The 21,796-nt window shown below is 37.8% G+C and overlaps 1 protein-coding gene across 1 annotated transcript; it reads left to right on the top strand.

Moving 5' to 3' along the window:
* The first annotated feature begins 1,282 nt into the window (after positions 1–1,282).
* Positions 1,283–2,483, top strand: LOC121135225 (high mobility group protein B1-like). Its single transcript, XM_040733709.1, has one exon. It carries the CDS (start codon positions 1,373–1,375, stop codon positions 2,015–2,017), a length of 645 nt encoding a protein of 214 aa, XP_040589643.1. The 5' UTR covers positions 1,283–1,372; the 3' UTR covers positions 2,018–2,483.
* Positions 2,484–21,796: the final 19,313 nt, after the last annotated feature.

Genomic DNA, 21,796 nt, shown 5'->3' with positions numbered 1-21,796 from the left:
CATCTAAATACAAGTAACTTCATAATGTTTCAGTTCTAATTTCCTTTATAACAAAAGGAAAAAAGTCATCTATAGAATGAAGTCCCCACAAGAAATTTATAATTGTGTCTCCTCCTTTATATCTTCACACCCAAGGCTAAATGATCACAATTAGAGCTATAAGGAACATTCATTACAAAAACAAGTAAGTACTACCAATGATATTCTGACAAATTAAAACAACATAAGGAAAGCAGAACTACAAAAATTAAAACGTAAAATATAAGTATTGGAAAATATAAAGGGAACAAAGGTCAGAGAATATAAAGTCCAGAAATTGAACTGTGTACACGTTATGGCATGATAAAAATGGCCAATGCATGATAAAATGACATTCTGATTGGTAGGCTCAGGACTTTAGACTACTAGAGCATGATCTAAAATAGTGTATGGTAAGATCCATACATCACACTGTATACATACACTAGAACAAGCATTACATTCACGAGAAAGTTAAATAGAAAAGAAAAGGAAGCCAGAGGAGCCTTTCAAGAAACATGTATGCCATGGTATGCTTGGCATTTGACTGTCTTTCAAGTCTTCTTATATTGAAATTTAATCACCATTGTAAGATATTAAAAGCATTTAGAACTTACTCTGATAATGCAGATTATATATAGGGTCTTTAGAAAGTGATTATTATTAGGTAAGTCCAGTAAGGTGAAACTCCTATGGCTGAATCCTAGTGGCTTTGTAAGAAGAAGCAAGGCCAGAAGAGACACATATACATACACTATTGCTATTTGTGCTCTGTACTCCTTAGGTCCATGTCAGCAAGAAAGCTATCTCCACTCTCACCCTGAACTCTTGGGGAAGGGTCTAGGCCCTGGCCTATATGAAATGACAGACTATGGACACCCCCATGGAGGGCCTCACCCTCCCTGGGGAAATGAGGGGATAACGGGGGGGGGGGGGGGATGGGGAGAGGTCACGGGAGGAAGGGAGGGAATGGGAGCGGGACCTGGAACTGACTTGTGAAGCAACCTCGTTTCTTATCTAAATTTAAACTGGAAAAAAAAGAAAGTTATTTGAATGCATGTTAAACATTAATGTAATTTTTGAAAGGTTATATCTGATTTTTTTTACCAAAATAAATCTGGAGAATAAAAAAAAAAGGAAAGCTATCTCCATATGTAGCCCTTCATGCTTAGGTCACAAGTATAAGCCATAAAAACATTTTTGATGTAACTTACCAAGTCTGTGGTATTGTATTATTTGTTATAGAAAATAAATTGAGGCAGTACATTGAGCTCCTTAGAGACAGCGCCGGGGCAAGCGCGAGCCGGACGGGCACTGGGCGACTCTGTGCCTCGCGGACGAAAATCATCTAAACATGGGCAAAGGAGATCCTAAGAAGCCGAGAGGCAAAATGTCCTCATATGCATTCTTTGTGCAAACTTGCCGGGAGGAACACAAGAAGAAGCACCCGGATGCTTCTGTCAACTTCTCAGAGTTCTCGAAGAAGTGCTCAGAAAGGTGGAAGACCATGTCTGCTAAAGAAAAGGGGAAATTTGAAGACATGGCAAAGGCTGACAAGGCTCGTTATGAAAGAGAAATGAAAACCTACATCCCCCCCAAAGGGGAGACCAAAAAGAAGTTCAAGGACCCCAATGCACCCAAGAGGCCTCCTTCGGCTTTCTTCTTGTTCTGTTCTGAGTATCGCCCAAAAATCAAAGGAGAACACCCTGGTTTGTCCATTGGTGATGTTGCAAAGAAACTGGGAGAGATGTGGAACAACACTGCTGCAGATGACAAGCAGCCCTATGAAAAGAAGGCTGCCAAGCTGAAGGAGAAGTACGAAAAGGATATTGCTGCTTACAGAGCTAAAGGAAAACCCGATGCAGCGAAAAAGGGGGTGGTCAAGGCAGAAAAGAGCAAGAAAAAGAAGGAAGAAGAAGATGATGAGGAAGATGAAGAGGATGAGGAAGAGGAGGAAGAGGAAGACGAAGATGAAGAAGAAGATGATGATGATGAATAAGTTGGTTCTAGCGCAGTTTTTTTTTTGTCTATAAAGCATTTAACCCCCTGTACACAACTCACTCCTTTTAAAGAAAAAAAATTGAAATGTAAGGCTGTGTAAGATTTGTTTTTAAACTGTACAGTGTCTTTTTTTGTATAGTTAACACACTACCGAATGTGTCTTTAGATAGCCCTGTCCTGGTGGTATTTTCAGTAGCCACTAATCTTGCCTGGTACAGTCTGGGGGTTGTAAATTGGCATGGAAATTTAAAGCAGGTTCTTGTTGGTGCACAGCACAAATTAGTTATATATGGGGACGGTAGTTTTCTTTTTTTTCTTTTTTTCCCATCTTCAGTTGTCTCTGATGCAGCTTATACGAAGATAATTGTTCTGTTAACTGAATACCACTCTGTAATTGCAAAAAAAATTGCAGCTGTTTTGTTGACATTCTGAATGCTTCTAAGTAAATACAATTTTTTTTATTAGTATTGTTGTCCTTTTCATAGGTCTGAAATTTTTCTTCTCAAGGGGAAGCTAGTCTTTTGCTTTTGCCCATTTTGGGTCACATGAATTGTTGCAGTGTTTCTTTTCATATAGTTAGCTGGGGGGGGAGGAAGCTTTTATCTACACACCCTGCATATTGTGATGGGTAACATTTTCATCCATAGTTGAAATTCCAAAATCGTGATCAGTTGGATAAGAGATAGTACATAACCCATGTGCAAAGCTGAGTGATCAATTCTATCACACCATGGAATTATTAGAATTGAACAATCTGGAAGTGTCCTTGAAGGACTAGTAGGAAATTGTGTTCTAATCCTTACGTGAGGACTCTTCTTAATGTCCATTACTGTGTAATGGCAGTTACATTCTGCAGTTCCCTATTAAAGACCTGAGAATGTATCCCCCAAAAGCGTGAGCTTAAAATACAAGACTGCCATATTAAACTTCGCTGACATTGGTCCTAGCGAAGGCTGATGAAAACACTGGCTGTAATGCCTTTGCCCATTTATCTAAATACAGGATTGCTCAGGAAACTTGACTGTTTAAAAAGTATTTTTAATTAGTTGAGCCAGCTTTTCTTAAAATTATGCCACATTTAAAATTAAGGATATATTTTCCTATATTGTGATTTGTCCCTTTATAAACCAGATACAAGGAAAGATGGTAAACTTTGCATATTAGTACTAGTTGTCCAATCCATTTGGTTTTTCTTTATAAAACCCAAACTCATTCATTAGTCATGTTTAATCTGCTTAGCAGTTTAGGGAACAATTTGGCAATTTTGTGATTTTTTGAGATTATCATTCTCTTAAAGTGCCAGTGTTTTAAAAATAGCGTTCTTGTAATTTTACACGCTTTTGTGATGGAGTGCTGTTTGTTATATAATTTTTGACTTGGGTTCTTTACATTTGCTTTTGTTTATGTAATTTGAGGAGGAATACTGAACATGAGTCCTGGATGATACTAATAAACTAATTGCAGAGGTTTAAAAAAAAAGAAAATAAATTGATATGATGGGTAAATACATAAGGAAGATAAAAAGATTATTCATAAGAAAACTGTCATAAATATCTTTTAAAACAGAAATATATATATAGTTTCAAGTACAATTCTACAAAAAAATAAAAAATTGTAAGATATTATGTCTCACTTCTTTTTTTATTTTTTTATTTTTTGTTTTACGAGACAGGGTTTCTCTGTATTGTTTTGGAGGCTGTCGGTCCAGCCTGGCCTCGAACTCACAGATATCTGCCTGCCTCTGCCTCCCGAGTGCTGGGATTAAAGGCATGCGCCACCACCGCCCGACATGTCTCACTTCTTGAGTTGACCAAAATCCAAACATGTGAGACAATTGTCTTATTTTGCTGTGATGAGCCACCATGGTCACAGCAACTGTTTTAAAGTAAAACATTTAATTGGGGCTGGCTTAGAGTTCAGAGGTTTAGACCATTGCCATTATGCTAGGAAACACAGTGGCATGTAAGCAGACATAGAGCTGGAGAAGGATCTGACAGTTCTACATCTGAATCTGAAGGCAGCAGGAAAAGTGAGTAAGTTAAAGGGTCTTGCTTGAGCTTCTGAAACCTCCAAGTTCCCCCCCAATGGCATACTTCCTCCAACAAAGCCACACCTCCAAAGAGTGCCACTTCTTGTGAGCCTACGGAAGCTCTTTTTATTTAAACCACCCTAACCCTAACCCTGGCCCCCATAGGCTTGTAGCTATATCATAATGCAAAACTGCATTCAATCCAACTTCAAAAATCCCCAGTCTACCATTGTCTTCACACTGTTTAAAAGTTCAAAGTCAAGTTCAAAGTCTCTTCCGATACTCACAGCAATCTCTTCACTGTAACCCCTATAAAATCAAAGTAAAAAAGCAGACCACATACTTCCAACATACAATTGCACAGAATATACATTGCCATTCCAAAACATGGGGAAGGAAACATAGTGAGGAAATACTGGACCAAATCAAGACTGAAAACCAGCTGGGCAAACTCCAAGCACCGCATCTCCTTGTCTGATGTCAAAAGAGCCCTTCAGATCTCCATCTCTATCCTGCTTTGTTGACAGAAACACAACTTATTTCTCTTGGACTGGTTCCACTCCCTGTTAGCAGCTCTCTTCAGAAGGTATCCCCCACAACTCTGGCATCTCCAACATCTCGGTGTTTCTAAAGCACTCCAGGCTTCCACTTCACAACTTCACATAATTACCTCTTAGATTTCCATACAAGAACATATGCCTGGCATTCTCCTGGCCTCGGTGAACTTCTTTAGTCAAGGAGGGAGATTCCATAACACCTTTCTTGTATCCTTGATGCTAAGGCTAGAACTACCTTTCTGAAATTACCAAGTTCTTCTGCTTGCTGGAGCTGGAAAATGGCCCCGTTCTTCAAATATGTTTTTAAGGGCTTTCTGTCTTTGATGGTTTCCTTCACTGCCTAAACTTGGCTCTCCTGGAACTTGTTCTTGTGGTCCAGGCTGGCCTTTAGCTTAAAGATTCACCTGCCTCTGCCTCATGGTGCTGGGATTAAAGGTTCGCACCATCATGCCTGCCCCTAAGCTATTCTTTACTTCCTTTTCACACATTATAAGCTTAACTGGATGAGGTCATCATATCCTTTATTCCATTTTGTATCTCCATTTTGTATTTTTGTTTTGTTTTTTCAAGACAGGGTTTCTTTGTATATCCTTGACTGTCCTAGAACTTGTTCTGTAGATCAAGGTGTCCTTGAACTCAAGAACTCCACCTACCTTTGCCTCCCAAGTGCTGGAATCAAAGGTGTGTGCCACCACTGCACAGCAGATCATGCTTTTCTCTAAACTTCTTTCCTTGTGTTCCTTTTCTCCTCAAACTGTATTTTTCCTTGCTCAGCATGTTCCTTTTCATTTCATATCTGCATAAGTGTGGCCATTAATAACCAAGTAACAGTCAATACTAGGCTGTTTGGAAATCGTCTCTATCAAAGCTATCAATCCATAACCCTTAAATTTAGCCTCAGGCAGAATTTTTTGGACAAGGTCACAAGAATCGTCTCTAAGCTACATGTTAATCTTCTCCCCTGAAACCTCATAAGCCAAGCCTGCAGGGTTCAAATCACCCTCAACACCACTGCCTTCAATGCTCCTACTAGTATGGCCCATTAAGACCTGCTTAAAGCATCCCACTGCTTTCCTAATCCAAAGTCCCAAAATGCAAATTCCTTTATACAAAAGCTCAGTCAGGCCTATCACAGCAATACCCCAGTCTCCAGTACCAACTTCTGTCTTAGGGTTTTATTGCTGTGCTGAGACATCATAACCATGGCAACTCTTATGAAGGAAAACATTTAATTGAGGTTAGCTTAAAGTTCAGAGATTTAGTTCATTATCATCATGGTGGGAAGCATGACAGCATGCAGGCAGGCATACTGTTAGAGACTAAGCTGAAAGTTCTACATCTGGATCTGAAGGCAGCAGGAGGAGTGAGTGAGTCAATGGACCTGGCTTGAGCTTCTGAAATATCAAACCCCAACCCCCAGTGAGACAGTTTGCCAAACAAGGCCACACCTACTCCAACAAGGCCACACCTCCTAGAAGTCCAACTTCCTATGAGCCAATGGGAGCCATTTTCACTTAAAAAATCATAATATTTTCTATTGATAAGGTTTGGGGCAGCCACTACTATTATATTACATGTAGAAATGCAAATGTCATAACTTATATTAATGGCAAATAGACACTCTCAGAACTGAAAATGTAAATTTGCCTTTGAAATTATTTTATAGATATATCTGCTTCTGCAAAGAGTGACACACATTCATGATTATTTTCTGTGGCACTATCTAAAATATCAAAAAACTGGACACATGGTAAAGAAATGGTTCAGTGGTTAAGATCACTCCAGTCCCCTTGTAGAGGGCTGGAGTTTAGTTCCCAGCACCCATATCATGTGGCTCACAACTACATGCAACTCCAGGTTCAGGAGATCCAATACTTTCCTCTGAACTCTGCTGGCACCTTAACAGGTGTGTACATACTCACACACATATAACATAATTTAAAAATAAATATTTTTGAAAAGACTGGACATAGTTTGCTTGTTCTTTAACAGGAAACCAATTCCAAGAAACAGACAAACTCTGTCATGTACATGCAATGGAAGAATGCAGCTGCTAAAATACCATGAAGATGCTCTGTTGTAACTGCTAGTTTTAAGGAGAAACTTCTCCATGGTATATTAAATGAAGAAATCAGTGCATTGCCATATAGTGCATAATTTCTTTGGTGTAGGAAATAGAAGACTTATGAATAATTATTTATGTCTGCTTGCATTTGCTCAAGGAAACACTGAAACATAACACAGTATTATGTTTTTTAGTTAATGGGGGCAGGAAAGGGTTGGCTACATGGAGATATGCCTTAATGTGCTTTCCTTATTACTTTAACTTTTCACAGTTGTGAATATACACTTTCTGTTAAAAATGTAAATATGATTTTGCAATACACACTATAGAAACTTTTATCAAATATATATGTACAGGGATGAAGCAAAGTTTTTACTTAAAAAATAAGTGTGCCACTGTATTATGCCTCCTTATTAAGATCTATTGTGAGCCTTTGTTTCTTATGACAGCTCTGCAATATGACAAACAGCTATGTCATTGTTAATGACATTGTTGCTAATAGTCTGAAAAGTTCAAGAGTTCCTTTGTTAGAGACACAAATTAGAGAAACAAAAACAGTTAGTTAATAGGTACAACATATATTCCCATCAGTTATCCATTGAGTATCCACATGTAGGAAAATGTTTGAGTGTTTTGTAAGTAATGAATATGTGATTCTTGGCTTCAAGAAAATGACATTTGATGACCAGTAATTAGACCTATCAATTCCTACTGAGGGCTTACAGCCAAGATATCCTCATTAAGATTGTTATTAAATATGATTGTTAGGAAAGCTTACTTTGTAATCTTGTTCAGCTGTGTGGCCCTGTGGCTTATTTTATCCTACAGTACACCAACCTGAGTTTTTTCCATGGCCTTCTGGACTACAGGAGTGTCATAATTCAAGCTTCCCTTGTACAATCCAATTAGTATGTTTTTCTCCATCCTGAGCACCAGGACTTATGCATCTTTCTCTGTAACTCTCTGTATGCGACTCTCTCCCTCCCTCTCCCTCTCTCCTTTCTCTGTTTCATGTTGTGCAGTCACCTAGAAAGATGTGCAATGACTGACAACAGATTTTCCTCATTATTCTGAGGTAGAGTCAGCATTGAAATGAAGAGTAAACCAAGAGAAATTACAAGAAATTGATTGCTATTTGGGTCCTGTTGATTATTGTACCAAATATACAACAAGGACAATATCTATACTGGATGGCAAAAAGACAATGACTACACATGCTTTAGCCACCATTTGGATCTACATATCACCACAGGGAATGCAATAATACTTTCTCAGTAATGATGGCCTCAAATATAACTTCTATTCAGTAATTCACTAATTCTTCCTTTGTTTTAGTCTCAAAAATTGTTTAGAACTGAATCTTGAACTACAGTAGACTGAGTTACTGTCTTAGCTGGGTTTTTATTGCTATCAAGAGAAAACATGATTACAGAAATTCTTATAAAGGAAAACATTTAATTGGGGTTGACTTACAGTTTATAGGTTTGGTTCTTTATTTTCATGGCAGGAAAGAAACATGGCAGTGTGTAGGCAGACATGGTGCTTCAGAAGGAGCTGAGATTTTACACTTTGATCCTCAGGCAGCAAAAGGAGACTGTGAGCCACTCTGCACATAGCTTGAGCATATGAGACCTCAAAAACCTGCCTCCACAGTGACAAGCTTTTCCCAGAAAGGCTACACCTCCTAATAGTGCCACTCCCTTTGGGCCAAGCATTCAAACACATAAGTCTATGGGAGCCATTCCTATTCAAATCACCACAGTTACCAATGATTTTCTTGCTACAAACACATGAAATACTAGGTGACATGTAATAACAATCCTTTATTTGTACAGTGGATAGAGGATAGAACATATGGTCTTGTATGTGCTGAGTAAGTGTGCTTCCATTGAGCTACATTCTCATCCCTGAAAATTACATTTAAATATTCAGTGTAGGTCTCCCAGCATGGAAGAGGAGTGGATTTTGGTGTAAACAGAAGACGATGCAGGAGGAACTGGGAGAAGAAGGGGGAGGGGAAACTACAGCCAGGATGCAAAATTAATTAATTAATCAAAAATATACAGAGTTGTTCAAAAGAAAACTGTCCTTTCAAATGAAAATTGAAGAAGGAATTAAAATCAAGTCCCCTAAAGTGAATATAGGGTTCAACATCAGACTTCCGTGCAAGTTTTCATGACCAAATTTAGAATTTAATGCCCAGCAGAAGATATGACCTAGAGTCCATAAAAGCACTGAGTTTGAATTTATTAATATGTCAGTGGAGCCTAGGGCCCCAGAGGCTCTAGTTTTTCTAGTCTACTACAAAAACTCACTGATCTATGTTAAGAGATATTTCCTCCCACAACTCTAGATCGCTTTTATTTATTTATTTGGTTTTTTGAGACAGGGTTTCTCTGTGTAATAGCCCTGGCTGTTCAAGACTCATTTTGTAAACCAGGCTGACCTCCATCTCACAGAGATCTGCCTGCCTCTGCCTGGAGAGTGCTGGGATTAAAGGTGTATGCCACCAACAACAACTAGATAGCTTTTTAAAATATTTTATTACTTTTATTTGTGTGTGGGGTGTGTGTGTTTGTGTGTGTGTGTGTGTGTGTGTGTCTACAAACATTTCATACTACTGCTTGTTGGAAGTCAGAAGAGTGTTGGTTCACCTGTATGGAACTGGAGTTACAGGCAATCATCAGCTGTCCAATATGAAATGCTGGAAACATAACTTGGGACCTCTGGAAGAGGAGTGAGTGCTTTTAATTCCTGGCCCCTGGGTAGGTTTTTTAAAGTATTCCATAAGAAACTGAAGTCCCTAGGTTTGTGGCACAAGTCGATGTGGAATGTGAATTACCTTTATTTGTGTGTGTGTGTGTGTGTGTGTGTGTGTGTGTGTGTGATGTCAAATCAATAAAACCTCTGAGCTACATGGGACAAAGAGGGGTAGGAGATAGAGACAGAGACACAGAAAGAGTGGGAAGAGGGAAAAAGAGGAGGTAAAGGCACCATGTGGAGATTTTTCCATATTCCAGGATACATGGGATATCACAATTTTAGTTTGGAAAGTACTGGTCCAAATTTCTGATATTCCAGAGAGTGGGCCATTTATACTCCCTTTACTTAGAGCAGAGCACAGCAGAAAAGATGCTATGCAATTTCTAATGTTAGGTTTTTTACAAGGTCTTAATCCTACCACCCTATTTGTCAAAATACTTGGGTAGAATTCCTAAGCCCACAAATACAGAAATATCACCATTCTGATAGAGAGAGTCCATGTGGACATGCTCCCACCTACAGTGTCAGGTAAGCAAGTGCCAGCCCTGTAAAGGAGCCAAGTTTTCCATCTAAGCTTGTGATGCGTTCAGATGAACTGACATCTGACTACAACAATATGAAGGAACTCAGTCAAGTTGTAGCTAGCCAAGGATTTCCTGACATTCTGGCCCACAATGTCATAAGCAGTGGGAAACAGCCCTTCTAAAGCCATTTTAAGGAAAAACATAACTGCAACGAGGAGAATCCAGAGGCTTATTAAAGGGATGCTCACTAAACATAAATAATAAACATGAGAAAACCAATTCTCCATAAAGGAAGAGTTTGTGTATGATATGTAGAAAGAGTATGATAATTGTACAGAATATGGAAGGAATTATATGGTATATGTTAAAAATAATTGAAGTTTAACACAACACACTTTGAGGTTGTGGACAATCAGTTGTAGTTTCATGCACTGTTGGTGAGATTAGTAAAATGTTCTAATGTCTGTGAAGAGCAAGTGGAAAATAGCAGTGATGGCTACAAATGTATGTACCCTTTGATCCAGTAATCCCACTATATAACTTTCATACAGAAACATCTGAGCATACATGAAATGAGATATATAAAAGATAGTCACTACAGTATTATCTAATAAGAGAAAAAAATTGGACAGCCCAAGACTAGCAATAGATTACTGATTACATTAACTGGTACATCTAAACAATGGTATATGATAAGGTCATAAGTTTATGTTAAAATGTAGAACACAAATCCCATTTATATAATACATGGCATTCTCTTAAGATAAGAAATGTAAGGAATAAGAAAATATTAAAAATTCTTGTATTTGCATATAGAAATACACCAGAAACTAATAAGTGAAATTACTGGTTGTCACAAAAATATGTTCTATGTTTATGTTATGTAAGTATGAATGTTTATAATAAGATATTTCAAACTAAAAGAATTCACCAAACCCATAATGAAAGAGAAAAGCATTATGAAAAGAGAATGATTTGAAAACAGAAAATTATATATTTAGCTACTGAAACTAAAATGTCAATGGCTAGGTTACATATAGTTGATAATAAACCTGAAAAAAAATCACTTATAGTTCAGCAAAAAGAAATGAAAAAAGGCAAATATGGCAGAAATTAAGAAACATAGTGTTGTAGAATGTCATTATAACTAGGCAAAGATGTGTTACATTTGTTTATGCTGCAGAAAATTACTTTAACTTGTAAAGGTGTGTTACTTTTGTTTATGCTGCATTTGTTTAACATGTAAGGATGTCTGTTATTATGTAAAGATGTGTTGCATCTGTTTCACTTTGCCTGCCTATGGCACCTGATTGGTCTAATAAGGAGCTTAACAGTCAAAAGCTAGGCAGGAGAGATATATGTGGGGGTGCCGGGCAAAGAGAATAAATAGAAGAGAAGACCAAGAGGGAGAAGAAAGGAGGAGAGAACGAGGGACATGCCTGGGGCCAGAAGCTAGGCAGCCATCAGACAGACAGACATAGAGACAGTAAGAAAGAAAAACAAACCCTGAGGCAAAGCATGGATGGAGAGAAACAGGTCAAGTTATAAGAGCTAGCAAGAAAAGAGCTGAGCACTCATAACTAAGAAAAAGTCTCTATGTCAGGATTTGGGAGCTGGTTGGTGACCCAAAAGAAAAAGCCTGGTGCAATATAGATGAGAAAATGAGGATTTGTAAGCTACATCTAATCTGTTCCAGAAGAAAATATTAGACAGAATGGGGCAAAATAATATTTGAAGAAATAATGAAATTACTTTCATAATTGAAGTAAGATGTAATTAGATCCAAAATACTAAATAACAGTCAGTTCTCATACAGAAGAAGCAAAGTGAAAATGCAAGAAAACTTGTTAACATAGAAGAAAAGAACAAAACTTAGAGTGAAAACAAACTTAGTAGCAATAGTAATACCAGAAGAAAATAGAGTGCCTTTATGAACTGTCATCCTTAATTCTAGTCTCAGATAGATTCACATTCAAGACTGAGGCAAAGTAAATGCTCTTTTACATAGTCAGGGAATAACAATATTGAGCATTTATAGATATTTGCTGAATCTAAAGGATATGCTTCAAAAAGAAGACTAAATTCAGAATGCAAAACTAGAAGTGATGTGAGGTAACATGTTGCTCAATGTGGAGATACAATCTGAAAAGGGATTCATTCTGAAACCAAGATCAAATACAGTAAGTAATAGGAGGTTAAAGACAATGGTTAAGTTGTAAAGCAAGAAGAACACAGAAAGTCAGAGGATTGCCAAAGTTTTCAAGAGGAGAGATTATAACTTCTGCTTTCAAATATATGGGCAGCCTTTATGAATAACCACCAAACAAAAACAAAAAACAAAGATCAATTAAAGAGATTGTACAAGAAAATGTATTATACAAAGAAAACACATAGTGAGATCTTACAAATAAGTAAGAATATTAATAGCCACAGTTAATGTATATGATTTAAATCCAAATTTTATAAAATGGTTTCTCACTTTATATTTAAATCCGGGAAAGCTTCTTAAATGTAGTGACACAGAAGTGTCGAAAATAACATGAATAAGAATGATAATGCCAGAGAACAAGAAAAAGAAATTAGATACCACAACACTTATGTCAAACTCAACACACTTCTAGGCAAAAAAGGGCATTATTTGAGATTAAGTAGCTCAATGTAGTAATAATAAGATAAAATAACAAATATAAATAATTGGTGCATGAGCAAGCTTGTGGGAGCCCATTTGTTGTGGTGGGATGCCAAGCTCAGCCTTAATGCAGAAGGGAGGGACTCGGCCCTGCCTCAACTTAATGTGCCAGGCTTTTGCTGACTACCCAGAGGAGCCTTTGGGAGGAGTGGATGAGGGTGGGCTGGGAGAGAGGCAAGGAGGAAGGGAGGGAGAACTGTAATTGGAATGTAAAATGAAATTTAAATAAATAAATAAATAAACTAAAAAAATAAATAATGGTCACTAACTTATAGGAATGTAACAATATATCTTCAAAACATGTAAAACAAAAATCCACACCATTACACAGAAAAACTAAAAACTGGCACAGTTAGTGGCAAACTTTACTGTCTCTTTTTCATATACATAGGTCAAGAAAGGGAAATTTGGTAAGATTATTGTGATTCAAACATAATAAGTTTTACCTAAAGGCCATGCCTGTGTCTCATGTGCTACACAAGATTTTTGGTTAGTGAAGGACTGTACATATATTGATAGTCCAACAAACATCTCTCAAAATATAGCTTTTTTGTTAAGTGTCATATGAGTATAAGTACATGAATGAATAAAATGGATATTTTTAAGAAAACCTCAGAATAAGTACAAAAATCGGCAATGTATTTGATTTAAAATACTCTAAAATGATTAATATCTCACTACTAAACAAAATAACTACAGAAAAAAAGTGATGTTGCTTTCAGTCACCTATCACTGGGCTTAGTGTTTGTTAGTGTTTATTCCCATGTCACATATGAGTATCTGGCAAGATGGAGTAAAAAGTGAAGATTTATGTAAATATATTTGTAAATATTAGAAAAGGCAGATTTAGATATTCACTGGAGTCATCTTCACCTGCAGTTTCCTCGTGCATGTATCGCTATTTTCATTGTCTTCCAAGCCATCTATCAGAAGAGTGGTTAATTGGCAAGAATATTTATTCCATAAACATAGAAATAAAATACTCCAGTTTGACATCTATATAAGATTTGAGTGACAAAGATGAAATGCAGGATAGTTGATAAAATAAGACTTCTTTAAACTGTCTTCATTTTTTCAGCTTATTCAAATATTCTTATTAGCCTCATAGTCTTATAAGAAATTAGTCAAAATAGAAACTCAATGCTTTGTTAAACATTTCTGTGATCTTATTCCAGTGAACTTGACAGCATAAGACAACCTTTGTTGCTAAACGATAGCAAACTAATAGAAAGTTAAACGTAACCTCTTTGTCACAGACCGAGGTGCCCCACTGATTGAGTAGAGATATTTTTGATGTTATTTTTGCTCATTTTTAAAACACGAAAATCAGTCCAAAATTCTATACTTTTCAAGCCTATACTTACCGCCTTGCATATATGATGAGTTTAAGTATTATGCCTCCTCTTTAAATAGTTGCAGCTGTTCCTTTTCCTAAACAGTATTCGGACTCGACCACTGGGGCTTGGAATGAAAGATCCTCTCTATATGGTAGAGAATTAAAGACATAGTGTCAAATGACACAAGGGGTTGGAATTTGTAAACCTACTGCACTATGCTGCATTGGAATATTATGATGATCGAAGAACTATAATAGTACATGAAATCTGATGCAGACAACTTGGCCAATCTCATATTTACATATTTCAAAAATACTTATTAAGCCACCTAGATACATACACAAATATGTATATAGGAAAGCAGACAGGTACACAGATAGACAATAGATAGAAAGTTAATTATAATTGTTATAACAATGATTGCAGGATCTATATGGATTATTTAGGTTAACATGATGATTGTGCATTGCAGAATCTCAAGTAGCTTCTGAATCATTAAAAAACGATAAGCCCAATGGCATTAAACATCAATTACATTTTTAATTTATTCCCAGGTATGGGAAAAATATTGGTCCTTACATAGTATCAAAGGAGAAGGAGCAAAAATAATGCATGTTGACTGACAACTGCATCCTTTCACTGGCCCAGTCTCTGAAGAAGTTATCAAATCTCTGGATAATCTAGTGCAATAGCTACAATTATCCTCATTTTCTTGATATGAGACTGACTCAACATTGCTCACTGATTTCCTGGGTCTACTGGCTGGTGGGTAATATGTTAGCATTTGGTTACAGGTGTCTTTTGTGCTCTACCCAACCACATTATGCTATTCTACAAACTACATACTTTAAACTAATTGTTTAATGCACATGAAGGTGTATTCCTCAAAAGCACCAGGACTCTCGCTCCACCTTAGAAACAAAACCCATTGCACTTACATAATTTAAGATTCAGAAGTAGCATCATTCTCCACTATTTTAGTAGATGTATAGCCAGTCCTATCTCATTTCATGTTACAAAAGATCATAGAAAACTAATGCATACTAATTGAATTCTTCGGCTTTACTTACTTATTTGTTGTCTTCTCTCACATTTATCAAATATCTATTACATTCCTCCATCATGCTCGATATTAGAGAAGATAGAAAGCAATTGAAGATAAAATGTGTAGGGTTGGCAAGTTTGGGCCCCAGGACCCATATAGGGGAGGTAGAGAGCTCACTCAAGTTGTCCTGACCGACACAAATATACTTTAATGCTTGAACATGTTCGTGTGCCTGTGTCTACATACACACACACACACACACACACACAGAGAGAGAGAGAGAGAGAGAGAGAGAGAGAGAGAGAGAGAGAGAGAGAGAGAGACTACAGAAAATCTTGCCATTTAGCTGGAGAAAAGATATATATAAATAAATAACCATTTGAGGGGGAGGATGCGGGGAACAAGAGAGGGTAATAGTACATAAACATCAACAGTCCGTAGGAAACAGTTACAACAAAGCTCATCTTTTTCACAGTGAATTCACAGTAAGAAAAAAGGGAAAAGAACAGTTTTGCTAAAAACAAGACAACTGGTTCATTCCAAAACAATGATTGTAAAATGATATGTACACAACAGGATTGGGATTAATCAATTAAAATATCATTAGTTTAGGGCTGAAGAGATGGCTCAGCAGTCAAAAGCTCTTCCAGAGGACCAAGGTTTGATTCCCAGCACCCACATGGCAGCTTACAACTGTTGTAACTCAAGGGTCCAACACTCTTACACAGACGTATATGCAGGCAAAACACTAATGCACATAAAAACAAAAATAAATCAATTAAAATATAGCATTAGTTAAAAAACAAGTTTTTGTTTCAAACATTAATTCATGAATCATTAAGTCTCTAATGGTTCCATAGTATTCAAATTAAAACATTTTTAGCTTATGGTTGGAGCAAGATGATCCTGACAATGCAATTTTAAAATATTTTCAACTCCCCCCAACAATTGGGCTAATAAAGGAGTAATTGCTAACATCTTTCTAAAAGAAATTATGAGTACTTCGAAAATGGGGGCAGTGGGTTCAAACCTCAGCAGTAGTAGGTACAGCCATGGCTTTAGCTGTTATACAGAATATATGGAGGGAAAGAAAAAGGGTATCTGATCCCCCTAAGAAACCTAGGACACAGAACTTGCCACTAGATACTAGCTTCCAAAAGAAGAATGTGCCAACTTGAGTGAGAAACAACTTCAGAGTTTGTACCTGCATGTGAGTTCAGAAAGGGTCAGAAGGGCCCCCCTAAGAAGCTGTAGAACAGTTCCAAGACAAAGAAGTGGATTAAGCACACAAGGACCATAAAGCCTCAGAATAAAATCCCCATACACAGAGGGGGGGCAGAGGAGGAGAGAGAATACTGAGAGATCGAGGGATGGAGAAAGTGAGAGACAGAGACTGTTCACACGTTGGCCAGAGTGTACCCGAGGACACTGACATCAAAAATGTACTTGCAGGTACATGGAGAGAACAGGGCTGTTTGTTTGTCCTCATTTCATATTTTTATTTTATTAATAAATTATCTTATTTGGTTGCATTTCCCTACATCCTTTCTTACTTCCCTTTCACCATTTCTACTCCCTGAACAAATCCTTCTCATATTCCTGACTTCTTGTCTTGCTTTGTTTGATACACCATTTATCTAGGGCTGTCTTTTTAGGAGCACAGGTTCGGAACTCTCTGTCAGAGCCCAGTGAGATCACCAATGAATACAAAACTGGATACTATGACTTACTTTCTCCAGGAATCTGTTAGTTGCCAATAGATAAACAGTAAATGATAGGGCCCCATGAGACCTTTCCCCATCTATAGGTGGACTGTTCAGACTGCCCAACATGTGTGGACCCAGCACCAGTAGGTGCAGTTGTTACTTCCTGATTGTCATATCCATGTCCTTCTTACACGATGGCATTTCAAACCCCTTCTCCATATCTACGAGCTCTTTCATACCTCACTGTCACTCTTCTGCAATGTTCCTTGAGCCTTTAAAGGTTGGTATAAATGTCTTGTTTAGGGCTGAGCTTTCAGCCATCATTAATTTCAGTATCTCATGCATCTATGGGTCTCCGCATTCACCTCCACTCACTGCAAGAAGAGGCTTCTCTGTAAGACTGAGAGTAGCCTTTGTCTGTGATAGAAGCACTCATATTTAAAAGCAGTTTGGTACTATATCAATTCAGCTAAGCAGCAGTCAGTATTAGCTCTTCCCATACACCACCACCCTCAAACGCCAGGGTCTTAAATATTCCTTAGTGGGACTAGTTACATAATTTACAGAGCACAGTACAAAATGAAAATCCAGAGCTCCTTGTTCAAAACTCTATTAAAATTTTCATGACTGCATCAACAGAGCATGAAACGCAAAACAGAGAGGACCCCACGTGACTGCACAAGCCATATGCCCTTGAGGCCAATGCTACTTTCCAGTCAAGGCAGACTGGAGCCTTCAGACAGAGGAGCAGGGAAACAGTTGTGTTGCTCTCTTTGAGATGAATTATACACAGCTGAATGATATACACTCTATTATGTACTAAGTACTAGGTACTGAGTACTAGGTACTACATATCATGTAGTATGTACTATAGTCTAGGAAGTCTATAAACCAGTGAGTGGTACTCAATCCTCACAAATCTAAAAGCCAGGAAATCTGAGATCAAAGTGCTATCACAGTTGGGTTCTAAGGAGAAGCCCCTTCTAGGTTGCAGACCACCAACTCCTTCTATCCTACTCTTATGTGGTGGAAAAAGTTGCGTTTGTGGGTTTCCTATGTAAGGACACTAATCCCATTCACAGGGGATTCAACTTCATGAGTTAATCACCTCCCAAAAGGCCCCACAATTTTTTTGGTTTTTCGAGACAGGGTTTCTCTGTCAGACCCCACTTCTAATACCATAACACTGGAGTGAGAATTTCAAGCCATAAATTGGGGGAGGGCAGGTCACAAACATTCTGTCCCTAACAGCACCCCTCACTTGCTTGCTCCCTATTCTTAATCCTTATCCTAAAAGCATAAGAAAATACATCTCTTTCAGATGTGAACAATAAAATGCTCAAGATCCAAGTCCTTATAGAAACATCTGTGAAAAGAGGAAAAGAATCAAACAGCATATCAACAGATAACAAAGGCATAACAGAAAAATAAGACAAATGAAATGGATTATGCAATGATGCAAAATGAGGTTAAAAAGAAAATAAGAAAACCAGACAGTTATAAAGAGTGACTTAAACCAGTAATGGCAGAGTTCTGAAATGCTATGGCTGACAAGGGGCCGTGAATGGAGCTTTCAGATCTTAAAAAAGAATTAGAAAATAAAGGGGGAAGAAAGTTCCAGAAACAAAGACTCAAACACAATAGCAAATAGACCCCATGTCAAAGCATGGTGAGGGAAAGAAAGGGTGTGGGAACATAATGAAGCAGACAGAAAGAAAAGACTTCTGTAAAAAAAAAAGCAGATTTCAGAATATCACTTGACAACAAAACCCACGCCTCTTAGTTCTCTGCTTTATTTGTTGAAGTTTGATTAATCTTATCCAAAGAGGTTACAGTTAATTAATTTTTTTAAAATCGAGTTTCAAATACATAGTCCTGAAACCAATTTTGTACCCATATTCTTCCCAATTCATTTGATAATTTGAAAACATTAACAAAAACATTTTTAATCTGTTTTTCAAAGGGAACATCTGTGCGTTATTGTTCATGACAGTGGCTTTGTTATAGTAAATGAAACATCTGGAGAGACTTGATTACTTGTTGACAGAAACTCCAATGCAAAACATAGGTGAATGATAATTTATTCTCACTGGGCTCAAATGAATAAGTGTAGCCAATGAGGCCAACCTAAGCTAATATGTGGGGGCCACAACAGTATTGGGTCTTTATTTTTCTGAACGGTTCCTTATGATGAACTTGTATCTGTAGCCAATTTTCTTTTTCGTCCAACATTAAAGTACAAGAATAAAGATCTTCTGGTTTGTGTTTGTTCTTCTGCATATTAAGTGTGGCCCATTTAGTCTTGTGCTTAGGTCGATACTCTCCTAGCAACAACAAAAAAATGAATGCCAACAATCCAGATCATTTGAGCCCATGTTGATAGCAGTTTTCAATGTTTTCTTTTAATGTTGAACTCCAGCTCACAGGATTAGTATTGTTACAGTGACTACCTTTACCCACAATTTTGGTTTTGGCGATTTTGATCACCATGATCCAAAAATATTTGGTTGAAAATTACAGGTTGAGAGAGAGAATAGATGCTGATTTTATTACAGTGTATTATAATACTCTATGGTAATATCCTTTTAACATGATATATTGTAATTCTTCTATTTTATTACTAATTGTTCCTGTTACTCTCTCACTGTGCCAAATTGTTAAATCAATTTTATCATAGGTCTGTATGTATAGAAAAAGTTCATAGTGTATATAATCTTTGATGTGATGCACAGGTTCAGGAATCCATTGGGATTGAAAATACAACTCTTGGCCACGTATTGGTGGCACACACCTTTGATCCCAGTATTCGGGAGGCAGAGGCAGGCATATCTCTGTGGGTTCGATGCCAGTCTGGTCTACAGATTGAGTTCCAGGACAGCAATGGATACACAAAGAAACCCTGTCTCAAAAAAACAAAAACAAAAAAAGGACAAGAAAAGAAAATACAACTCTCATGGATAGGAGAGATGGTATTAGACAGTATTGTTATTTTTCCAAAATAAACATTGTTGGAACTATGAAGATACGTGACTGAACAAGTGGCTTCTAGAAACTTGTTGGTCATCTAAACTTTAGTACAGCTTGATTAATGTAATTTCAGGTGAAGGTTCTGACAGGATTAGACCTGCATCATGGAAGTCAAATCTAAGTGTGGTAGACAAAGGTTATTTCCTCCTCTATAGTAGATGGGAGAGAACAATCCTGAACATTCAGGATGTTGACAAACTTTCTTTTGTAAAAAGAAATGTTTCCTGGATGGAGACTGCTCCCTTCTTCAGTAGGACATTCGTTGTATATGCATTCAATGACTGATACACTTGGAGACATTTTGTAACCATGGTGGGACAATCCCTGCTACCTAGACAATACTTTGAAGGGGGCAGAGTAAGAGAATGGAAAGACCCCAGTCCCTGGTGCTAGGGTGGAGCCACTGAACCAACCCTGAAACAACCAATATCTGGATTCTTGCTGTATTAAATCAGAAGTCTCCTTAATGTTGGAGCTATTGTAGTTAGTTAAGTTAAAGACATACAAAAATCACTAAAATAAATGCAGCAAGTGAGTGCTCTCATTTTCAAATATTTCAATAGAATCAAACCTAAATTTACTCTTACTGTGCCCCACAAGATGTGTGATAAGAAGCTATCACTTGGGAAAGTGGTTCCTTGCCTCATCCATAAAGTGGGCCTGGCTTCTGGTTTTCTCCTCACTAAGTTTATGGTGTTTATGATGACTGGAAACCTAGCTGATCTGTGGTCCCCAAATTAAAGACACTAGAGAATATTTATGATACTTATTTATCTATTTTTTATGTACCTGAGTGTATGTATGCACATTATAGGCATGCAGAAGCTCGGTGACATCAGAAGAAGGCATTGGATTCTCTATAACTGAAGTTATGGACTTTCGTAAGTCACCATGTGGGTGCTGGAAATTGCACTTGGGTTTTCTACAAGAATAACAAGTGCTCTTAACTGATGAGTGTTCTCTCCAGCCCCCCTCCACTCTAGTAGCATCTTGCCTTGCCAGTGAATTTGTGTTAGTGGCCACACCCCTTTGGGCGTGGCTTCAGGTGAGGATGTGACTGGAAAGTAGAGAACAGTAGGACTGGGCAGGCACTCTCTTGGGTCACGGAGAGCATCTGAAGGGCAGAGACTGCATCTTCTGGAGCAGGAACACCTCCCCGGTTCTTTATTATATTCTATGTAAGTTGTTTCCCAATAAAACACTCATTGATCATTTATCTTGGATCTAGTGAATTCATTAACACCCCGCTTTCACCCCACCACCCCTGAAAAGATTTCTTAAATGAATCTTTCCCATATGAGCGTTGCTGTGTTGTAATTTATGGGTATGTAACAAAGTAAAGTACTAAGTGATAGGCAATTCACCTACAGAGCCCTTGAGAGGCTGCATAACATCTCATCATCACACATGTGATCACCACACACGTAATAGTCATTAGACACACTGGTGGCATAGAGTGACTCCTGTGCTTTTGTGCTTGGCTCCTACACTGGACTTGGTTTAATGGTAACATCCCAATGAGATCAGGAAGCCAAAAGCAGAGGTGAACATTCAGTGCGGTTCCACACAATCCATCCCAGATTTAAAGTCAGTGAACAATTACAAGAGAACAGATTAATATTTAATGAAGATGTAAATGAGAGTCAATACTGACTTGCTTAGTGAAATCTATTCCAGCAAGAGAAAACTGCAGTGGTCCTTAGAAGGCAGGGAAAGCATTTTTCTTATTAGCCATTGTCTTTAACTTCTCCCCAGCTGTATCTGAGGCCTGGGCTCAGATTCCCCAAGCAGCTGACAGTTGCAGCAAGAGTGAAATCAATCTTGTAATCCTCCCAGCCATTCGATTCCTAATTTCCTTCTTTGTATGCCCATCTTCACTGTTCTGACTATGTTCTCGGAAACCAACTGCATATAGGGTTTCTGACATCACACTCACCTATTGCCAACATTCTGTCTGTCCCTCTGTCAGCGGGGTGCCTGCAGTGATGAGAAAGGCACGATAACTCCAAGGCAATTCATCACCTCTGCAACTGAG

The sequence above is a fragment of the Mesocricetus auratus genome, unplaced genomic scaffold (genome assembly GCF_017639785.1).
Source record: "Mesocricetus auratus isolate SY011 unplaced genomic scaffold, BCM_Maur_2.0 Super-Scaffold_100033, whole genome shotgun sequence".
Lineage (NCBI taxonomy): Eukaryota > Metazoa > Chordata > Mammalia > Rodentia > Cricetidae > Mesocricetus > Mesocricetus auratus.
The sequence above is the reverse complement of the archived record's forward strand: the minus strand, read 5'-3'. Positions and strand labels throughout refer to the sequence as shown.